This window comes from Delphinapterus leucas, chromosome 6 (assembly GCF_059928025.1).
Source record: "Delphinapterus leucas isolate spDelLeu-1000000601 "Yukka" chromosome 6, BTC_Dleu_Yukka2, whole genome shotgun sequence".
Lineage (NCBI taxonomy): Eukaryota > Metazoa > Chordata > Mammalia > Artiodactyla > Monodontidae > Delphinapterus > Delphinapterus leucas.
Window position 1 is genome coordinate 108,150,922 of NC_143134.1, and position 24,025 is coordinate 108,174,946.

The 24,025-nt window shown below is 45.0% G+C and overlaps 1 protein-coding gene across 1 annotated transcript in view; it reads right to left on the reverse strand.

Annotated features, from left to right (window-relative positions):
• Positions 1-24,025, reverse strand: part of LOC111177278 (astrotactin-2) — a 230,445-nt gene that overhangs the window by 78,191 nt on the left and 128,229 nt on the right. Inside the window, exon 2 of the mRNA XM_089913667.1 lies at positions 470-657. Coding sequence (XP_089769793.1) covers positions 470-657 — 188 coding nt within the window. The remainder of the gene's footprint in view (positions 1-469; positions 658-24,025) is intronic.

A 24,025-nucleotide genomic window follows, 5' to 3' on the forward strand; every position in this document is an offset into this window, starting at 1 on the left:
ACGCACGGTCTGCGCTGCAGGGGGCGTTGTGAGAGTTAAAGCACCTGGCGCATCAAGGGCACTTGGGGAAGGGCAGCCCCGTTCCAGTTTTGTTTGTTCGGTCATTCTTGGAACGGCCGGTTGTGGAGCGCTGAATCTCAGCCCTCGGCAAAGCAGGTCAAGCACGTGACAGATGTTAAACAGCTGTTCCCAGAGATGTCGGCCAAAAGGCCAAGGAGTTGGAGACCCTTTATTTTCTCCTCTGAAGCACAATTAGTTTGTCACAGCTGACAGATGATGGACGAGAGTGCATCAGTCCAAGCGACACCGCGGGACCCATCTGACCTTCTGTTTATCATTCTAACCTCTCGCACTTGGCCAGCTCCTTCCCTCCACCTGCTGGCCATCCCCTGCCTCCTGCCACAGTCTCTCCACTCGCCCTTCCCTTTACCCACCCCCCAAAGCCCCCACTGCATTCCCACTCACTCACCATCACAGAAATGTGGAGGATGTGCATCTGCTCCTCTACAATCTCTGAGGGCTCCTGGAGGGTGGGGGCGGTGGCCCGGGCCAGCTGCCCGGAGCTGCTCATGGAGACGTGGAAGTACAAGGTGCCGTTCTCCAGCCACTGCTGTCTCCAGTGCACCAGCGAGATGTCCGCTGCCGTGCCTGACATCTCTGCAAGACAAGACCCAAGGTGCTGGGTGAGCGGCAGGTCTGGCCTCAGCGCTCCAGGGAGGAGAGGGGCCACGTGTATTCAGGAGCTCTGAAGGCACCTACCTGTACCAGGATGTCTCTCCCCACATGGAATCTCTGAGCCAGAGACCATCACTTCCATTTACAGATGAGTCAACTGTAGCCAAGGTTATCCCCAAACAACAGAGTGGCAGAGGCAGGATTTGAACCCAGGTCTGCCTGGTGCCCTTTTGATACCAGCATGCATGATAAGGTATTCATTCTACTCCAACAGTGGAGGCGAACTAAGCAAGAGGTGAACGTGCTTACGTTCTTGTGAGGCCACGGAACTATAAGAAGGTGAAGGAAAGACATCTCTGAAGAGTGGGAGTTCAGAGTGCGAACCCTTCAGAAGCTGAGTTGGAAATGCTCATGGCAGAAACGCAGAACCTCAGAGCCGGGAAGGCCCAAAAGAACATCTGGCCCAGCTGAGGTGCCTCAGGATCATCCTTTAAGGGAAAGGAGCTTGGTAAGTGGGTTGTTCTGAGTCATTTCTCCTGCTTCAGTCAGAGCCACTCCACTTTTTCCCTCATATTGTATATACTGTACTTTCAAGCCAGGAAGTACTGGCACAAAGGTTTCCATGGCTTAAAAATACTTGAAAACCCTCTTTCCTACTTCAATGTTCTCATATAACCAATGGGAAGTTAGGACTTTCTAGTCAATTGTCAGGTCACCTGACTTGAACTTCCTAACTCTTGCCTCTATGCTGTTTTTCCCTCTGAAAATGCTTTAAAAATAATAAGTACCACTTTAATAGTACTTCCAGTCAATGTAATTGTAGCAATATAGCTTCTTATTAAGAAGGGTGAGAGCATACAGTACCAAAAGCATCCTTGCAGTGGGATCATACAACCTTTTCCTAGTGCTGTCTGCTAAAGGGATGTGTCCCTGAAAATATTTTGAAGGGCAAGGCCTATCAGTGTGTCCTGTGAATGAAGGGGAAGGGCGATGGGGTTGGTGAATTATCAGATCTTTCCTCAAGTGACAGTTACTGTAGGAAAGAGGCAATCAATCCATCAATAGACAAGTGGCCTTAATAGCGTCTAACGCTTGGACCTCTGGACGGAGCTATAGAGCTGACCTAGAGACAGTATTTCTACAGTCCCCAAAGACCTCATGTACATGCACACAGACATGAGCTTGGGGAGGATTGATGAGGAAGACGAGTTAGAACTTCTTATCTAGTCAGCTCAACCCATGCCCACGGCAGCCCCCATCACACCTGGTGACACTGAATGAAAGAGTCACCTTGAGATGAGATGATGATATTTGCTCACCAAATTCTACCGAATTATTCTTATATGGTCCATTCCCAGTAGACTCTAACTCCTTCAATTTCACAATCAAAAGTCCTTAGGGTGGCTTCCCTGGTGGCGCAGTGGTTGAGAATCCGCTTGCCGATGCAGGGGACACGGGTTCGAGCCCTGGTCTGGGAGGATCCCACATGCCGCAGAGCAACTGGGCCCGTGAGCCCCAGCTACCGAGCCTGCGCGTCTGGAGCCTGTGCTCCGCAACAAGAGAGGCCGCGACAGTGAGAGGCCCGCGCACCGCGATGAAGAGTGGCCCCCGCTTGCTGCAACTAGAGAAAGCCCTCGCACAGAAACGAGGACCCAACACAGCCAAAAATAATTAATTAATTAAAAAAAAAAAAGTCCTTAGGGAAAGAGCATCTGGCCCTTAATAAGTGCTATAAAAAGTTAGCTATTAACATTTATGATCATTATTATTATTATTAATAGGGACAGGATCTAATGCACCCTTCAGACGCTCTTGAGACATTCTTGATTGCCTGCTTTCTCTCCCACTCTTCATCCAGTCCATCAGGAAATCCTTCAAAAGGCATCCGCAATGCAACCCTTCTCAGCTCCTCTACCGCAAGCCACCTGGGCCAAGACACCCACCCTCCCCTCTTGCCTGCCTTCCTGCAAGGGCTCTTCAACTTGACTCTTTTCTTCCACCCTTGCCTCTTCTGCCTATGCTCAACCAGAAGCCAGAAGAATCCTGCCACAGCATAAGTCAGCTCACGTCACCACTCTGCTCTAAACCAACAGCCTCCCACCTCATCCCAAGGCAAAGACAAAGTGGCTGGAATATAGTAAGTTATGAGTCCAAGGGAAAACCTGCTTGGGCTTCCCTTGCTGCAGTAAGAGTGGAGCAGGGCTGCAGACCATCTCAGGAGTACATCGGCTCCTAGAACTTAGGCCCCAAAGGGCCCCCAGAGCACACTGTGTGGCCCCGGGGAGGAGACTGGCTGGGAACCTAGTCTATGAAGCACGTCTCTCCCCAGCACCTCCTCTCCCCAACCTCCCAGCCTCAGCATCGGAGGACGTGGCAGAAGCTTCTCTGGCAGCCAGCCAGCTGGGCCAAGGCAACGTGAAGACGTTATGGTGAATGGCCTTGCTCAGTGCCTTTGCTCATTTTTCTCTCTGTGCATCAAAGCCAGAACCAGACGTCCAGGGAACCCAGCGCTGGGATTTGCCTCTGGAAATTGTTGTCTCTCATTAAGCGGCTCAAGAAGGAGGATCTGTGTGCTGTCAGCTGGGCAGGCACTTACTGTGCTAAGAGTCCCTGAGATGGCACCGGCAGAGAGCCCCAAGGCAGGCCACATCTGGTTGACACAGCCTGGTACAGAAGCAGGCAGAGGAAGCGGAGGAATCCTTCCTGAAATCTGCACCCCTTACTTCTGGAGCTCTCCCCACCTGTGCCTGCAACCCCACCATTAAAGGAGCTTGCCGCCATCCCCGTGTTCAGATTAGAAAACAGAGGGTCACGCAGGGTTAGTCACTTGCTTAAGGTCACTGGTGAACTGGTACCCAGCTGGACCCAGTGGATTTCCAGTCTATATACTTTCTACTATGCCAGTTGCTCTTATAACATCTCCTTTTCCTTGACTAAATTAGCCCATAAACCAATTGAGCTCTTTGTTTGCTACGGCGATGAGTGCACAGTCAGCAGACAGTAAACGCTAAATGATAATAGCAGTGTGTGAAACACAGTAAATATTGAATCACAAGAACAGCTCTGGCCTTACTCTATTACAAAGAGGGAAAAAAAAAAAAAAAAACTATTGCTGGGAGGGGAGAAGGGGCATGAAACCTCAGAGGGAAAACTGCCTCAGCGGAAGCAGAAGGCCTTGGTCATTTGTTCTCTCACTCATTCACTTATTCATGTGTTTCTTTGTTTAGACACTCAAGACACCTTACTGAGGACTTACTCAATAGCAAGTGGCTTAGTAGCTTGGAATCTGGAGTGAAATGAGACATAGCTTTGCCTTCGGGAAGCCCACAGTCCTTTAATGGCAGAAATTCTACCCCTGCCCCATGTCACTGTCCACACATGTGCTCACTTTCCATTTAACGTGACCCAGGACACCATGCGGTATCCTGATCCACCTCTCACATCATCTCTCATAGCATACCCCAGCTCTACAGGAATTACAACTACTCCTCACACAGGCCAGGCTTCCTCTTGTCTCAGCACATACAGACTTTCTGTCCAGTGTCTCTGGAACTCTCCACCCAAAGCCTGCAAGCTGGCTTCTTCTCAGCCTTTGTCTCTCAGTCCAACTAACACCTACTCAGAGAGGCCATGCCACTCTTACGTAAAGTACTCCTCTCCAAAACTATAATTCGATAAGATCCATGCACCCCTATGTTCATAGCAGCATTCTTTACAATAGCCAAGACGTGGAAGAAATCTAAATGCCCATTGATAGATGAATGGATAAAGAGGATGTGGTACATATCCACAAAGGAATATTACTCAGCCATTAAAAGAAGGAAATAATGCCATTTGCAGCAACATGGATGGACATAGCGATTATCATACTAACTGAAGTAAGGCAAAGACAACTATCATACAGCATTGCTTATATATGGAATCTAAAATTTAAAAAAGATACAAATTAACTTACTTACAAAACAGAAATAGATCCATAGATATAGAAAACAAACTGTGGTTACCAAAGGGGAAGAGGGGGAGGGATAAATTAGGAGTTTAGGATTAACATATACACACTACTATATATAAAATAGATACACAACAACGACGTACTGTATAGCACAGGGAAATATACTCAATGTTTTGTAATAACCTATAAGGGAAAAGAATCTGAAAAATATATACAAAACTGAATCACTGTGCTGTAGACGTGAAACTAACATGACATTGTAAATCAACTATACTTCAATAAAAAAAAGATTAAAAATAATAAAGTACTTCTCTCCATATACATGCACTCTCTACTGTACCACCTTTACAAACACTTTCTATGGAACTTATCACTATTCGGATTTTACTTCATGTATTTTCTAGAACGTGCATTTAATACCTGTCTCTCCAGGATGGCAGGGACCCCGTGTGTCTTATTCCTGCCACATTTCAAGTACTTCGGCACATATAAGTGATCAATTAAAAAAAAAAAACTGAATTGCTGAATGATGAATACACACACACATATACACTCGTACACACATGTGTTTATACATATCCATAATAAGACGATGAAAGCAGTGTTGAGTTTCATTAGGGAAATAAAGAAAAAGTAAAGGTCCATTGGGAACTCGAGGGTGGGACAGGACTTTCCTAGCTTTGAGACCAAGAACCACTCCCAAAACGTGGTAACATGAGTGTTGCAGAGGATGGGCATCTTGCCCATCTCTCGGAGGAGAGAAGGAGGCAGAGAGATGGGCTGGGTGGCTGGGTATCTCAGGGCAGTGAAGCCACATGCACCAGAAGGAGGGCAGTAGAATGTCAGGGCGGGAATATGGTTCAGGCACAGAGTTAAGAGCTTTGGATGTCCGGCAACAGAGTATACTTTTTTCAGCATGCAGTAGGGAATTAGCAGGTAGATTTGCTCCGAGAGCCGGTCCTGGGTCCATTAAAAACAGGTCAAAGAAATAGTAGCATAACCAAGGCTAGGTTCTTGAAATTCCCTGATGATTGATTTTCCAATTGCATTTTCCCTCTCCTCTTCCCCTAGCCCCTGCATATAAACATTTCATTGAAGTCTTCAAGTCATATTACAATCAAACTTAAAGCAAAAGGGGGACTAAATGCATTTGGTTGGCAACAAAGATGATTCCCATAAAGGCAGATTATGCTGACATGATGAATATAAAATGAAACAGCAGATATTAAAGTGGGAGAATTGGTGCACCATGCCTTCCGGCGGTAGACTGACTCCAATGCCTGCCTCCCTCCCACCCCGAAGAGCTTAGTTTTATATTGGAATCGTAAAGAAACCCAGGCATTGCCTCTTCACCTTTCACTGTTCTCCCCACGTGGGCTGCAACTCGTGAAATATTCAGCAGGCTCAAATCCCCTCCACCGCCCGCTAAAGCCAAGCAAGGGGATCAGCCTTCATCAGTGATTCTGGGAAGACCTCCACCCTGCCTCAGCAGCCACGGATGCCTTTCAGCCTCCCGGAAAAGAAATAAAAAATCCCAAAGGCGTGTTGTGGTTTTAATTGGCTTGTTCTCCCTAATCTATGGCACTCATTGTATTTTTATTTAATTCCTGAAGGTCATTATGAAAATAAGCAGCTCTTCTGTTCACCAGCCATCTTGGTAACGTCTCCCAAGTGGCTAACTAACCGGGTGTCTTCAGATTCCACAGCACCAGCTGACCCTCCTGCAGATTATTCACGTTAAGGCCAGAGAGTGCTTTTGATGAGTTTGCAAATGGTCTCTGCCTCGCCATGAGGGGGAAAGCAGACGTTCTGTGAGATGAACTCACTGCCTAGGTAAGAGGAGAGCTGGGAAAGGTAGTGACATTGACTTCACGCACCCCTGACATTAGCTGTTCCAGCCTCTACACAGTAAGTCATGAGGAGTGGGCTTGGGAAATACATCTCAAATACACACCCTTCCTTATCATCTCTACAATATCAATCTCTACATTGTTATCTCTAAGTGGTTGCCTTACTGCAAACCTTTATCATCTCTCTTGTGGACTGCTTCAAATGGCTCTGTGCCAGTCAGTGTCTCATCAGAAAAGAGAAGACACACTCAGTAAGGTGACTGAGAAGTGTTTAATAATGGGACCATTTACAAAGGCTTTGGAAGTGTCTTAGGGTTCTCAGAGACACAGAAGCGATAGAACATATATAGATATATAGAAAGAGACTTATTATGAGGGGCTCGCCCACATGATTACGGAGGCTAAGAAGTCCCACAGTCTGCCATCTTCAAGCTGCAGGCCCAGGAGAGCCAGTGGTGTGGTTCCAGTCCAAACCCAAAGGACTGAGAACCAGGGGAGCCAATGGTGTAAGTCCCAGTCTGAGCCAAAGGCCTGAGAATCGAGGACTAATTTCAGGGGGCAGGAACAGATGTGTCCTGGCTCAGGCAGAGAGCAAATCTCCCCTTCCTCCACCTTTCCATTCTATTCAGGCTCTAGAGGGACTAGATGATGCCCACCTGCACTGACAAAGGTCTTTATCCTTTACTTAGTCTACCCATTCAAATGCTAGTCTCTTCCAGAAACACCCTCACAGACAAGCTCAGAAGTAATGTTTTGCCAGCTCTCTGGAAATCCCTTAGCCCAGTCAGGTTGACATATGAAATTAATCATCACAGGCAGAGTTAAGGCCAACCAATGATGAAGCACCTCAAAGCTGGGAACAGCAAGGAGCTGTCACCATCCTAGGCCTGAAGGTGCAAAGGAAGGGAGGGTTCTATCACCCTGAAAGAGCCATAGCTGTAGGAAAGGGCTGCTAGTCAGCTGCTGTGGCTTTCAGGTAGTATTGAATTCAGGGGTGAGGCGGCTGGAAGAAGGACCTCAGTCCTTGTCTTCTTTGAAGAAAGAATTTAGCAAAGAGATCAAGACTGTGAAACAGATAAAGCATTTATTAGAAGCAGTGCGCATGTGGAAGAGCACACAGGTGAACTCAGAGGGAGTTGCCCCCAATAGGGGCAACGAGGGTCGCTTACGGGGGAGGCAGTCTTCCAGGTGGTCTCTGGCCAATCATCTTGCTTGTGCCCATATTTGGCCTGACTCAGGGTCCTTCCTGGTGGGTGTGCACATCTCCCAGCCAAGATGGATTCCAACGCGAAGGTTTCTGGGAGGTTGGCAGGACATATTAAGGGCTGGTGTCGCCTTGCTCCTTGGGCTCCCCCCTAGACTGAGGACCCTCTCTGCACATGTGTCGGGCTGGGAAATCCCCTTGACCACAAGAATGAGGAAATTGGTCTCTTTGCACCCACCCAATCAGGGCCCAGTGCACCTGCTAGTATCTTATCTCAAAGTGTCAGCAGGAGACTGGTTGCAGCTGCTCAGCCTGGGGCCCACCTATCTCCTCCCTCAGTATAATCCAGCAAAATAACCTAACTCTGACAAGGCATGACCAAGCATGGAGGTGATAGGGTAATAAATGCTTCAACCTCACCCTCTTTGTACCTGCTAATCTCTTGCAGGTGCCTAACATGGACAAACCCCAACCAAACACCCAAGGGTGCTCCAGTGAAGCAAATCATACGGGTCAGCCTTCCAAGGCACACAGCAGGGGGGAAAAGCATGGAGAGCGGATCTCAAGGGGCAAATGGAGACTACCGAGTAGCCCCAACTGTTATCCTTGCCCCCAGGATTCTTTCCTTCCAGCCATCCTTTAAAGGGCTACCACGATTACGTGTCTAACTTATAAATATGCTCATGTCACTCCTTTGCTGAAAACCTTTCAATGGCTCTTGATTTCCCTTAGGATAAAACCTAATTTCGCCAACCTGGCACCTGCACTTCTCCCCTGCCTTACCTTATTTCACTCCTTTCTTTGCACTTATATGTTAAATCTGATCAAATACTTATGTAATCTTCCATACACACTATCCTGTTTCTTACTTCAACATCTTTGAAGACATTTTCTCAGAGCCTGGTATAACCTTTCCTACCAAACCCCACCCCTCGCTCTGGAAGACTTCCTTGACCCCCGTATGACCCCCTCTTTATGCTTCCATTAAGAGGAAATACTGCCTGCTGCATAACATTATAGACTGGAGACCAACTGCTGGATTTTGAACCCCAGTTCCCCTGTGTTCAAGGTGTATGTCTTTGGACAAGCTTTTCGGCTTCTTCATGCTTCAGTTTCCCCATGTATCAAATGAGAATAATATTAACAGCACCTGTTTAGCAGGGTTGTCGTGAGAATTAAATGAGATAATACAAACAAATTAGCTTTTAACATTAATCTTGACCCTCAGTGAGCATTCCACAGTTCCATTTGTTACATATTACTTCATATACACAGGTGACAGCATCTTATTGTAACATGGTATTTATCTATGTTAAAATGGTCTGTTTATACAGCTGACTTCTCCCACTGGGCTCTAGTGCAGGGATACATCAGAGCCATTCGTGTGCCCTCATGCCTGACACGGTAGTCGAATACAGAGAAGAAGGTTCCATAAATCTTTAGTGAGTTGAACTGAGCTGTCCTCGTATCTGAATTCAGATGCGCATCCCCAGAAGACAGAGGAAGGAGATGGCAACTCAGGAGGCTAATGACGTCTTGATGCCCATATAACCACTCTACAGAAATTTATTCAACAACTGGCTCAAGTTTAAGCACCCTGAAGAATGCAAATGAAGAGAAAGACAGAACTTTAACTTTCAAGGAGGTTGCATTCTTATGGAGCAGCAGAGGAAGTTTATATAGAAAATACACGGTCCTATGATTCTGTTTAGAGATTAGTATATGCATATACAGCTGGGAAGAAAAACACTGGAACATCAAGAATGGGGGGATCAGAGGTGATTTTAATCATGTTATAATTCATTTTTCTCTACATTTTCTACACTGAATATATATTACCTCTGTAGCAGATGCAAATATGTGCTCACCTTAAAATTTACTTAGTCAACCAACCTTTTCTGAGATCTGGCATAAAGAAACTCTATCCTCAGGAGCTCAGTCCAAGGAATGGAAAAAAATCAGGCTATAAGTAGCTATAAATCAAAACAGGAAGCTTAGAGCAGAGGAGAGAACATCTGGCTGAATCTAGAAAGTATTCAGAGAGGAGTCTTAAAGGATGGACAAAATTTCAACAGGTACCCACGTAGTAAAGGATATTTCGGATGGAGGAGTGGTACAAGGACAAGAAGGCAGGAAGGTTGCACGTGAGCAGAGGAGTGAAGTGGGAGGAAGCCAGTAGAAAATATGGAAGCTCATCATTGCAGAGGAAACACAGAGAGACTGATACAGCATTCTGTAGAGAGGAAAGTAAAATGGGGGTTACCATGCTATACCTACGGACAATCTGCTAGCAGAATAAAAAGTGTTAAGTCCAACTTGGGACTCCCTCATGCAATCAGACCAAGTCCTACTTCAGGGGCTAATGAATCTCTTCAAATGCTATAAATGAAAAGGAAAGGATGGATGGATGGATGGATGGATGGATGGATGGATGGATGGATGGACTGACAGACGGATAGACAAATGGATAGACAAAGATGGATAGATGAATGGACAGATGGATGTATGGTTGGATATATGGATGGGTGGATGGGTGGGTGGGTGGATGGGTGGATGGGTGGATGGGTGGGTGGGTGGGTGGGTGGGTGGGTGGGTGGATGGATGGATGGATGGATGGATGGATGGATGGATATATTCCTATGTTTCTGATTTCATCAATCATCACACAGCCTGGGTTACTGAAAGAAACACTAAATTTGGAGTTGGAAGCATAGGTTTGTGTGATACCTCTGCACCAACTGGACAGTTTACCTGAGGACAAATCACAAAGCTTCTACGATTTTCTTTCTTTCTTTGTAAAGTGTGTGTGGCCGGTGGTGGGGGGGTGTCACGATCTGTCCTACTTACATCACATCTAATGTAGAACTGAGAGAAAATAAGGTCATACCTAGCAATGTGCTTAGAAATCTGCAAAGTTCCATGGCTAGTCCTGAAAGCAAATACAATCATGATTCCCATCATTCAACAATGTACCTTACCATAAATATTTATTGACTGTCTAAAATGTTCCAGGCACAATGTGAGGTTTTGTGGATAGACTGGAGAAAAAGATGCATTTCAATGCTGCCTTCACAGACCTTCCATTCTAGTCTGAATTTTCCTCTGTTCCCACTAAGCAACAGCAGCACCATTTCCTCTTGCTTCCATTCATTCATTCATTCATCCACTTATTCATTCATGGCAGAGAATTGTGTCTGTCTAGGTAATTGCTATCCTCAGTGCTTAGCATACAGCAGGTGTTCAATAAATACTTGTTGAATAAACATACCACTCGATACACATCTTATAAGTTTCCTGTCCTCAAGTAAATTATAATCTAGGAGAGCAGAAAAGGGAAATCAACAGAGACCACCATCTGGTGCCATGAGAGAGTATGCACAGGATGTCACGAGAACATGCAAGAGAGTTGAGTCAACGCTCCTCGTTTATCAAAGGTTTGGATGAGGCCAGCAGGCAGAGTTTATAAGCTGGGCATTTTATAGGTCAAGATCCTGATGTATGGTGAGGTTAAATGCCTGCATGATGGCATCACGGTGGTGCTAGGTTTAGGAAGCCCCCTGGGGAGGGCACGGACAGAAGGTGGAGAGATGGCAGGGGCAGTAACACAGCCAGGCCCAGCAGCAGCAACTGGAAGAGAAATTCCCAGGAGAACCTCAGACCCCCTCCTTCCCAGCCCCCATCTGTCAGCGTTCATCTCTGCCTTTGCCTCCAATCTGCCCATTCCCACCTCCTTTAGGAAATGCATCTTTTACACAAAACTGTTTTCCCCAGCCACATGATGGAGATAAATAGTATAGTTATAACTGGTTAAATAAGGGACGGGAGGAGAGAATTAAGAGATATTGGCGAGAGGGCAGACGGCAGAAGCAAGAAGAACTACAATCCTGCAGCCTGTGGAACAAAAAAGACATTCACAGAAAGACAGACAAGATGAAAAGGCAGAGGGCTATGTACCACATGAAGGAAAAAGATAAAACCCCAGAAAAACGACTAAATGAAACGGAGATAGGCAATCTTCCAGAAAGAGAATTGAGAAAAATGATAGTGAAGATGATCCAGGACTTTGGAAAAACAATAGAGGCAAAGATCGAGAAGATGCAAGAAATGTTTAACAAAGAACTAGAAGAATTAAAGAACAAACAGAGATGAACAATACAATAACTGAAATGAAAACTACACTAGAAGGAATCAATAGCAGAATAACTGAGGCAGAAGAACGGATAAGTGACCTGGGAGACAGAATGGTGGAATTCACTGCTGCGGAACAGAATAAAGAGAAAAGAATGAAAAGAAATGAAGACAGCCTAAGAGACCTCTGGGACAACATGAAATGCAACGACATTCGTGTTACAGGGGTCCCAGAAGGAGAAGAGACAGATAAATGACCCGAGAAAATATTCGAACAGATTATAGTCGAAAAATTCCCTAAGATGGGAAAGGAAATAGCCACCCAAGTCCAGGAATCACAGAGAGTCCCATACAGGATAAACCCAAGGAGAAACACGACAAGACACATAGCAATCAATATGGCAAAAATTAAAGACAAAGAAAAATTATTGAAAGCAGCAAGGGAAAAACAACAAATAACATACAAGGGAACTCCTATAAGGTTAACAGCTGATTTCTCAGCAGAAACTCTACAAGCCAGAAGGGAGTGGCACGATACACTTAAAGTGATGAAAGGGGGAACCTACAACCAAGATTACTCTACCTGGCAAGGATCTCATTCAGATTTGATGGAGAAATCAAAAGCTTTACGGACAACCAAAAGCTAAGAGAATTCAGCACCACCAAACCAGCCCTACAAAAAATGCTAAAGGAACTTCTCTAAGTGGGAAACACAAGAGAAGAAAAGGACCTACAAAAACAAACCCAAGACAATTAAGAAAATGGTCATAGGAACATACATATTGGTAATTACCTAAAACGTGAATGGATTAAGTGTTCCAACCAAAAGACACAGGCTTGCTGAATGGATACAAAAACAAGACCCATCTATATGCTGTCTACAAGAGACCCACTTCATACCTAGGCACACAAAAAGACTGAAAGTGAGGGGATGGAAAAAGATATTCCATGCAAATGGAAATCAGAAGAAAGCTGGAGTAGCAAAACTCGTATCAGATACAACAGACTTTAAAAGAAAGAATGTTACAAGAGACAAGGAAGGACACTACATAATGGTCAAGGGATCAATCCAAGAAGAGGATATAATAATTATAAATATATACACACCCAACATAGGAGCACCTCAATACATAAGGCAACTGCTAACAGCTACAAAAGAGGAAATCGACAGTAACACAATAATAGTGGGGGACATTAACACCTCACTTACACCAATGGACAGATCATCCAAACAGAAAATTGATAAGGAAACACAAGCTTTAAATGACACTATAGGCCAGATAGATTTAATTGATATTTATAGGACATTCCATCCAAAAAGAGCAGATTATACTTTCTTCTCAAGTGTGCACGGAACATTCTCCAGGATAGATCATATCATGGATCACAAAATAAACCTCAGTAAATTTAAGAAAATTGAAATCATTATCAAGCATCTTTTCTGACCACAACGCTATGAGATTAGAAATGAATTACAGGGAAAGAAATGTAAAAAACACAAACACATGGAGGCTAAATAATACGTTACTAAATAACCAAGAGATCACTGAAGAAATCAAAGAGGAAATCAAAAAATACCTACAGACAAATGACAATGAAAACACGATGATCCAAAACCTATGGGATGCAGCAAAAGCAGTTCTAAGAGGGAAGGTTACAGCTATACAAGCCTACCTCAAGAAACAAGAAAAATCTCAAATAAACAATCTAACGTTACAGCTAAAGGAACTAGAGAAAGAAGAACAAACAAAACCCAAAGTTAGCGGAAGGAAAGGAATCATCAATGTCAGAGAAGAAATAAATGAAATAGAAACAAAGAAAACAATAGCAAAGATCAATAAAACTAAAAGCTGGTTCTTTGAGAAGATAAACAAAATTGATAAAGCTTAGCCAGAATGATCAAGAAAACGAGGGAGAGGACTCAAGTCAATAAAATTAGAAAGAAAACAGGAGAAGTTACAACAGACACCACAGAAATACAAAGCATCCTAAGAAACTACTACAAGCAACTCTATGCCAATAAAATGGACAACCTGGAAGAAATGGACAAATTCTTAGAAAGGTATAACCTTCCAAGACTGAACCAGGAAGAAACAGAAAATATGAACAGATCAATCACAAGTAATGAAATTGAAACTGTGATTAAAAATCTTCCAACAAACAAAAGTCCCGGACCAGATGGCTTCACAGGCGAATTCTATCAAACATTTAGAGAAGAGCTAAAACCCATCCTTCTCAAACTCTTCCAAAAAATTGCAGAGGAAGGAAAACGCCCAAACTCACTCTATGAGGCCACCATCACTCTGATACCGAAACCAGACAAAGATACTACCAAAAACTAAAATTACACACCAATATCACTGATGAATATACATGCAAAAATCCTCCACAAAATATTAGCAAACAGAATCCAACAACACATTAAAAGCATCATACACCATGATCAAGTGGGATTTATCACAGGGATGCAAGGATTCTTCAATATATGCAAATCAATGTGATACACCATATTAACAAACTGAAGAATGAAAGACATATGATCACCTCAATAGATGCAGAAAAAGCTTTTGACAAAATTCAACATCCCTTTATGATAAAAACTCTCCAGACAGTGGGCACAAAGGGAACCTACTTCAACATAATAAAGGCCATATATGACAAACCCACAGCAAACATCATTCTCAATGGTGAAAAACTGAAAGCATTTCCTGTAAGATCAGGAATAAGACAAGGATGTCCACTCTCACCGCTATTATTCAACATAGTTTTGGGAGTCCTAGCCACGACAATCAGAGAAGAAAAAGAAATAAAAGGAATACAGATTGGAAAAGAAGAAGTAAAACTGTCACTGTTTGCAGATGACATGCTGCTACACTTGGAGAATCATAAAGACGCCACGAGAAAACGACTAGAGCTAATCAATAAATTTGGTAAAGTTTCAGGATACAAAATTAATGCACAGAAATCTCTTGCATTCCTATACACTAATGATGAAAAATCTGAAAGAGAGATTAAGGAAACTCCCATTTACCACTGCAACAAGAAGAAGAATATATCTAGGAATAAACCTACCTAGGGAGACAAAAGGCCTGTATGCAGAAAACTATAAGACAATGATGAAAGAAATTAAAGATGATACCAACAGACGGAGAGATATACCATGTTCTCAGATTGGAAGAATCAATACTGTGAAAATGACTATACTACCCAAAGCAATCTCCAGATTCAATGCAATCCCTATCAAATTACCAATGACACTAGTTTTTTACAGAACTAGAACAAAAAATCTTAAAATTTGTATGGAGACACAAAAGACCCCAAATAGCCAAAGCAGTCTTGAGGGGAAAAAACGGAGCTGAAGGAATCAGACTCCCTGACTTCAGACTATACTACAAAACTACAGTAATCAAGACAATATGGTACTGGCATAAAAACAGAAATATAGATCAATGGAGCAGGATAGAAAGCCGAGAGATAAACCCACGCACCCATGGTCAACTAATCTATGACAAAGGAGGCAAGGATATACAACGGAGAAAAGACAGTCTCTTCAATAAGTGGTGCTGGGAAAACTGGACAACTACATGTAAAAGAATGAAATTAGAACACTCCCTAATACCGTACACAAAAATAAACTCAAAATGGATTAGAGAGCTAAATGTAAGACTGGGCACTATAAAACTCTTAGAGGAAAACATAGGAAAAACACTGTTTGACATAAATCACAGCAAGGTCTTTTTTGATCCACCTCCTAGAGTAATGGAACTGAAAACAAAAATAAACAAATGGGACCTAATGAAACTTAAAAGCTGTTGCACAGCAAAGGAAACCATAAACAAGATGAAAAGACAACCCTCAGAATGGGAGAAAATATTTGCAAATTTTTTTTTATCAATGGATAAAGGATTAATCTCCAAAATATATAAACAGCTCATGCAGCTCAATATTTAAAAAACAAACAACCCAATCCAAAAATGGGCAGAAGACCTGATAGACATTTCTCCAAAGAAGACAAACAGATGGCCAAGAAGCACATGAAAAGCTGCTCAACATCACTAATTATTAGAGAAATGCAAATCAAAACTACAGTAAGTTATCACCTCACACCGGTTAGAATGGACATCATCAGAAAATCTACAAACAACAAATGCTGGAGAGGGTGTGGAGAAAAGGGAACCCTCTTGCACTGCTGGTGAGAATGTAAATTGATACAGCCACTCTGGAGAACAGTATGGAGGTTCTTTAAAAAACTAAAAAAAGAATTACCATACGACCCAGCAATCCCACTACTGGGCGTATATCCAGAGAAAACCATAATTCAAAAAGACACATGCACCCCAATGTTCACTGCAGCACTATTTTCAATAGCCAGATCATGGAAGCAACCTAAATACTCATCGACAGACGAATGGATAAAGAAGATGTGGTAAATATATACGATGGAATATTACTCAGCCATAAAAAGGAACGAAACTGGGTCATTTGTAGAGACATTGATGCATCTAAAGACTGTCATACAGAGTGAAGTAAGTCAGAAAGAGAAAAACAAATATTGTATATTAATGCATATACGTGGAACCTAGAAAATGGTACAGATGAACTTGTTTGCAGAGCAGAAATTGAGACACAGAAGTAGAGAAAAAACATATGGACACCAAGGGTGGAAAGCGGCAGGGGGACGGGAGTGGTAGTGTGATGAATTGGGTGATTGGGATTGACACGTATACAGTGATGTGTATAAAACTGATGACTAAGAAGGACGTGCTGTGTAAAAAAATAAATAAATTTTTAAAAAAGAGATATTGGCAAGAGAGAAGAACATATCATTTCAGATTAGATTTGAAAACAGATGGAGGGTTGATGGAATTGATTCTCATTACCCTTAGCTATTCTCTCCTGAACCATTTTCCTCCCTCCTTGTTGCATTTTTTTGCCTGTTTTTCTTTGTCATTTAGCTTTCGCTATGCACCCTTGGTTTCTTTGTGGGTTTGCTGTTTCTTTTCTTTTTTCCTTTTTTTAAAAAAATTACATCCAAACAGTCAATGAGTTCTTCTCTCCGCCCCTCTCCGCCATTCCACAAAGTGATGCAGAAGGAAGACAGGGTCTTTCACCAGTGCCTACTTGTGTGCCAGGCAGTAAGCTCAGAGCTTTCATTCACTGCCTTGGTAGCCCTCATGAGAAGCCCACATGGATACAGTAGGTAGAAGAATGCCCATTTTTCACCTGAGATATCTGAGGCCCCAAAGGGTGACTGGACTTTCCCAAGATCTCCCATCTAAGCAAGGGGCAGAGCATGAATTCAAGCTCTGGTTTCCTGATTCCAAATCCAGTGTTTTCTGGATTAGGGCTGAGAAAAGGAGTAAACAGACTGAGGGCTCAAGTCCACACTGCAGGTGTGATAAAAATACCCAGGCAGGCATCCACCTGGGTGAGTCAGATGCTCTGTCTATACATCCCTTCTTATAAAGTCATTTGCCAGGGTTAAGTGGTGTGCCCTTTTTTTTTTTTAAGATGCAAATCTCCCCTGGGAAAGAGAAATAGGAAGCATTCTGTCTTACAGTGAGAGAAGTTTTTTTTTTTAGGACCACTTTGCTCCTTCCTATATTTCACTGGGTGACCTTTCACAAATTAAGTTCACCTCTCTAAGCTTCACTTGCCTCACATGGGAAATGGGAATCATGAAAGCAATGCCTTGTGATCTTGTGAGAATTAAGGGAGATAAAGCGTTTGGAGGAGCCAGCGCAGCATTTAGCATATGCACATTCCCTGTAAGTTGTCTGCCTTCTCTACGCTCTTTTTCTAACTCGCCACTGGCAAGACAAGAACAATCAGGTTGTTTTGAGAGCAGTGGAGGATGACACGGTATCAAATATAGAGAAAAAGGAGGCAGAGGTCACAGAGATAAAACTTCCTGTTTCACTTGGAAAGTCTTCAAGGCCCTTCTGTCTGGTTCTCAGTGCCCTCCACGCTTTTTAAGTCACTCCTATTGGCTCTGACTTGGAATCACGGAAAATCACAACAGGAAAAGAGTGTAAAGGTATGGTGATCAATGATCTAGTCTATCACTGTACTGTCTGGGAACATGAGGACCAGAGAGAGATAGCAATTTGCCCAAGGACACACAGCTTCATAATCCAGTGCCATTCACGGATTACAGGGGTTCCAGAAACAAGGATTTACCACAGGGGTGGGGTGAGGGGGAGGAGACACGAATGTACAGGGACCAGGACAGAGGTGAGATGTGGAAACTCTCTGATGCCTAAAAGGGATTTTGCAGCAAGGGGGGAGTGTGTAGAATTCCCTCATAACTCCAGGTCTCCCTCAGCCCCTCCTGAAGATGCTACCAGGAAGGCTCCTTATGTCTGTGGCTGAGTCTGACTTGTCAACCGCCAGCACCTTCACCTCAGCCCACAGGGTTCCACGTGGGAGTGTCACATGCTTGGATGGCGACCTGACAGGTCACAAAATGTGATGAGTCAGGAGAGCATGGCACCGTGCAGTGCTGTGGGTGCTGAGAGAGGAAAAGCGACACCTTAGAACCCAGCAACGAACAGATGAAGAGAGTGAACACCTCTGCCACTGACTACCAGCTGTTTGCAGCAAGGGGTGAGGGCCTGGACCACGAGGAATGCCTTCACATGATGGATTCATTCCAGGGCCATGCTCTGGACTAAGCCCACTGTCTCTGTGCTCCAAGCCACAGCCCACAGGCCCCAAGCACAGCCGCACGTCCCAATCTTGGTTCATGCTGCCTCCTTCCTGGGACACTCTAATCTCTTCTTCTGCACACAGACATTACCTGCCCCACAAAACTCAGCTGAACCGACCCCTCTGAAGAGCCCTCCCCAAAATGCCCTCTCCCTCCTCTGAGCTCTGAACTCCTCCGCCAGGTTTCTACTCCCTCTCATGATTCACCAACCTCACCTGTCCATGATTCTCATTTCCTTTGCTAGATCATGAGATCCTTTTGAGCCAGGAATCCCTATTGTCTCCTCTGACCCCCTCATGGTAGCTCAGCATTTTTTGCAATAACAGCTGCTTGATAAATACAGGCTGATACAAGAGTAATATAGAGGTCCAAGAGGGTGAGACTCCCTGGTCCAATTCACAGATGGTTATGTTAAGGCACAGAGGGTGCCAAAGGTACTTAGAGAGATGGAGACCCAGAAGTAGAAGAAACCAGGTAAAGTCCCTTATCCTAAGAGCATAGGGGTCCACCTGTCCCCCACCCTCGCCCTCTTCACACTCTATAGCCTCTGCAGCATCTATCAAAACAGGACCAACCAGGATCCTATGGCATTTTAAGGTCAAATCATGACAGTGGCCCTCCTGTGCCTTGTCTGTGTCTCCAGTTGTGTCACTCCCTCCCCGTCTCCCTGCCTTTAGAAGCGTACCTCCATGCTCTTGTTCACACTGTTCTCTCTCCCTAGGCTGTTCTTCTCACTGTTTTTTGCTTGCCTAATCTTCAGAATTCAGCTGTAAGTAAACTAAACCATCAACGATTCTTCTCCTCCTTACCTCCACACCAGTGTAATGCGACAGTGCAGATCTCCACTCCTCCCATCAAGAGACGAGTCTGTTTCTTCTCCCTTTGAATCAGAGTCGGCTACATGACTTTCTTTGGCCCAAGGGGCAACGCCAAAAATGACACAAGCTTGAAAAGTGTTTGTGAACCAGGGTCTTGCTTTCTCTTGCTGCTCTTGAAAACTCTGAAACGTCCACGGCAAGAAGCCCAGGCTAGCCTGCTGAATGATGAGAAACATGGCCCATTTGCCCACAGCACCCCAGACGAAGCCTGCTGCTAACCACCAGACACGCCAGAGAATCCATCCAGGATCATCCAGCTCCCAGCAGAACTTCCAGCTGACCACAAGAACATGAGAGAGCCCGGAGGATATCTTCCAACACCAGCAGAAGAAGTGCCCACCTAAGCTCAGCCTAAACTCCCAGCCCACAAAATTATGAGCTTAAAAACTGCTCTAAGCACTAAGTTTCAGGGGTGTTTGTTGCACAGCAATAGCTAATCGGAAGAACAACTCAGACGTCTCCTCCTTCACGAAGCCTCTCTCCCTCCAGAGCTGCGTTGGGGCCCCTGCTCTCTGCTTCCTTTCACTGCTGTGTTTATCACATTGTATTATAATTATCAATTTAGTTATTTCACAGTTCACCTACCCCTCTGCTCCCCAAGTCTCCCAGCTTCTTTAAGAAGGCTTAGACTCCCTTAATGCCTTCTCTCTCCCTAAAACCTAGCTCAGAATAGGTTCTCAGTGGGCATGTGTAGAACAGGACAAATGGATTCTGAAAACTTCCCAGAGTTCGGGATCCTACCATATCCCCCCAGCCTCTCTTCCTCCTAATCAAGATCTCGGCGGCCCTGATTTGAAAGAGTGAGTAGGTACTGACTGGCTCTGACGGCATAGCTTCGGGAGCATGATCTGCCTCTATATTCCTTAAATAAGCCCCGTGCCTGTTCGGTGCGTTCACAGCAGCCTTGATTGTCATTCAGCCTTTACTCCGTTACTCTTATTTATAAGGCGGCAGAGCACAGAGCCCCGGGCCGTCGGCAGAATGATCACAGGATCCTTTTGACTTGCAATTCCACACCATTCAGTCCAATTTAAACCTGCTACAGATGGTGCCCTGTGGCAGGAAAGGGAGGATAAGAGGATGCCGGGCTGGGGATGGGGAAGGTGAAAGGACCCTCTTGATTTTCTGACTACGTCAGAGCAGAAGGAGAAAAAGGCTCGGGATGTCCAAAATCCTTCTGGACCAGGACAGTGAGGCCTTAATGATGGCAAATCATGCATTTTCTCCGACAGGCTCAGGCCCAAGGACTCCTGTGACCCATTGCTGGACACCTTTTTATTTAAGTTCTAGGCTCCCCGGTAAGTGGACAGAATGTGGTTCCCATATTGCAACGCTAGCAGTCAGGAAAGACAAATTCCACTCTCATCTTGCCTCTGTGACCCTAGGTGAGACCTCAGCCCCCTCACCTGTCACATGGGAGGACTGATCCCTCCCCCCGATACCTTCACTAGAAGACTGGAATAAGTAAAGGGAGAAACTCATGAGAAGATACTTTGAATAAACTGTTGTCTGTGCCAAATTCATAGTTATGATTAATACTATTCAACCTGATGGAAGATGTCTGGAAAACTGAAACCAAGAGGCTCAATGAGAAAGGCCACAATTCCTTCCCCCGTGTTAATACCCCAGCTCCCTGGCTCTGACTGCTCCTTATTTATCAGCTTCCCTAATACGGCACAGGGGCAGGGGTTGGTCTTTGAAACCAGCCACCTGGGTTCTCACCCCTGCCACTCTCTTTATTTGTTGAGTAACCTTGCAGAAGTCACCTAACTTCCCAAGGTCTCATTTTCCTCATAAACTGGGGGGAATAATGTCATAATAATCACTGGAGTGTGAGTTCCAGGAAGGCACAGACTGTACTGTCTTCTTCATCCCTGCGTCCCAGCGCCTAGAACAGCACCTGCTATAACGTAGCCACTTATCCTGAAAGACTGGAATGATTGACACTTATTAAGTGCTTATGGTGTGCTAAAGCTCTGTTCCTAGCTGTTTGCATGTTTCATCTCATTTCATCCTCCCAACATCGCTATGGCTTACAAATCATAATAAATCCACATGTGTGCAGCGTTGAGATAATGTGTCAGCACAAGACCTGGCACCAGCACTTGCTCAGTGAGGTTTGTAACAGAGTGTGCTGCTTCTCCCACCAACTCTTCTGTGCTACACAGATTCATTGTTTTTATGCCAGTTAATGTGGAGTTTGGGGATTGTGTGCTCTGAGGCTCCGGGGCTTGTCTTTGATTGTAAATTTCTGGAGAATAAGAATCACATCTGTCCAATTACCCCTTCAGGGCACTCTGGTTACCACCTGGAATATCCTTGGGGCATGGGATTAGGAACCGTGATCTCGGAAGTGTCACACCTCCCCCACCCTCACACCACCTGCCGGCTCCACATCCGGAACCACAGAAAGTACACTTAGACTGAGCCAATGCAGCCCACTCAGCCTTTGCCATGCCAGGCCCTGTGCTGGAGTTTTTAGGCATCATTTTCCTGAATCTCCACTTCTCAGTTAGAGTCAAGAAAACTGAAACTCAGAGAGGACAGGGGGTGGTCCCAGATTACCTAGTAAATCAGGGATTGGGTCGGTAAGAATCCAGCCTCTTGAACTCAAGGACAGACTCTTATATTCCATCTGCCAGATTCTAAGTGGCCTCCTGGCTCCACCAATGACCTGCTTCCCTTTCCGAACCTCACTTTTCTCACCTGTAAAATGGGAACAGCCATGCCATCTTCAGAGGCTGTTCAGAGGATTTACTAGAGAATGTCATTAGTGGGAAAGGTTCTTGGACCCTATTCTGTATCTTACTGCTACCAGAGAACATAGAGGACCATGTCTCCCACTTCATGGTCTCATGGGGACTCTCATCCATAGGCATCAGTTCTATGGCATGATAGTTACAAATGGAAACGGGGAGCAGAGGGCACCCCCAACGTGGTGTCCCATGCACTCATCCCATACACCTTCCTGACAGGCTTTTTATCTTTTCTGAATTTTGCTCTTTAATGACCACTTGGTGGTTTAACTCCTACCACCATCATCACCACCCAGGTTCTTGCCCACAGAGTGATGTGGAATACACTAGACAAAAACATGTTACCAGAATGTTCTTGTGATTGGCAGGTGTGCCCACCACAGGGGCAACCAGGCAGTGTGCTGGCACTGGAAGTGAGGACAAAGTTAGAGAAATCATCTCTAGAGAATATATAAGGGAATTAGCCCAGGGGAGTTAGAGGCAAGCAGGAAGTCAAGTTTGCACAACCTCAAAGTACCTGCAGAGATGCCCAGCAGGTGAGCATACACATTCATCTGTCTGTGCTCCCAAAGCACAAGTGTGCTCACAGACATGTGCACCTCCTCACGAATGTCTACATTACTTCCTGGAAGGCATCCACATCTCCCTGCACACACAAATACACATGTTCACACGCAGTCATTTTCTCATGCACATGCATGAATACACGGATCGAAGCATTTATGATACAGACACCAATGCTACAGAATATGTGTGGCTGCATGTAGACTCACATGTACATCTTTCAAAACTACTCCCTTCCTTACACTAGCATCGCGAGTAGCTGTGCGTGCACGCACATTCATGCATCCCCCGACACACGTAAACAGGCATCTCCATGTACATATCCACATACATATGTGCACACTGACAACAGAGCAACCACAGGCGTATGCAGGATCCTCACACATGCACACTCTCACCGTGTGTTCACCCCACTTGCACACTGCCGTGCATGCTCTATCGTGCATATCCAAACTCACATGTACGTGCACTGGTATCTTTACACGTAGGTGCAGATGGCCACATTCATGGGTAGAAATTCACAGATGTGCTCAGGCGTGCACACACCTACAGCTAGGACCACATCCAGCCTAAGGATATACCCAAGCACTCATTTATGTCCTCATATAACCAACATCAGGAAAAGCCCCTCTCTGCCATGGGAATATCTCTGGATCTGTCCTCCAAGAGGCCTGGTTTTGTACCCAAGGAGGAAGAGCAAATCCTCTCCCCCACAGTCTCTGAAAGCTGTTTCCTCTTTCCTAGCATGACTGACAGGCCATCGTGGAGCAAAGAAGAACAGAACAGTCTCTGTTCCCTGCCTGTCCATCCACTCAATGCTTTCTGATTCTGTTAAGGGGGGAAAAATTCCTACTTCAGCCCACAGGCTGATGTCCTTGAAAGAGAAAGACTCACATGAGGCAGAAAGAGAGACCCGCTGATGCCGGGCCCCCGGTGGCCCTGGTGACATTCCTGTGAGGCTCTGACTCCATGTACTGTGCAGGCAGCTTGGCTGGAAAGCCAGAGCAGCACCCTGGATGCAGGGGCTGGAGAGTCCGGAGCAGAAATAACACGCTGCTAATCCTCTGCACGCTCTTCTGACGGCCACACATGATGCTCAGCATCGTCACACAGCGAATTCAGTTGATCCTCAGAACATTCTCCAGGGAGCTATAAGCAAGCCCATTTTACAGGGAGGAGACTGGGCTTCCACGAGGTGAAGGCACTTGCTAAAGTGCTACGGCAGCTAATGAGGAGGAATGGGAACGTGGCTCCTCTTGCCCCGGAGCACTTTCTGGACTCAGGGGGATCTGGAAGCATGCTGGCCAGC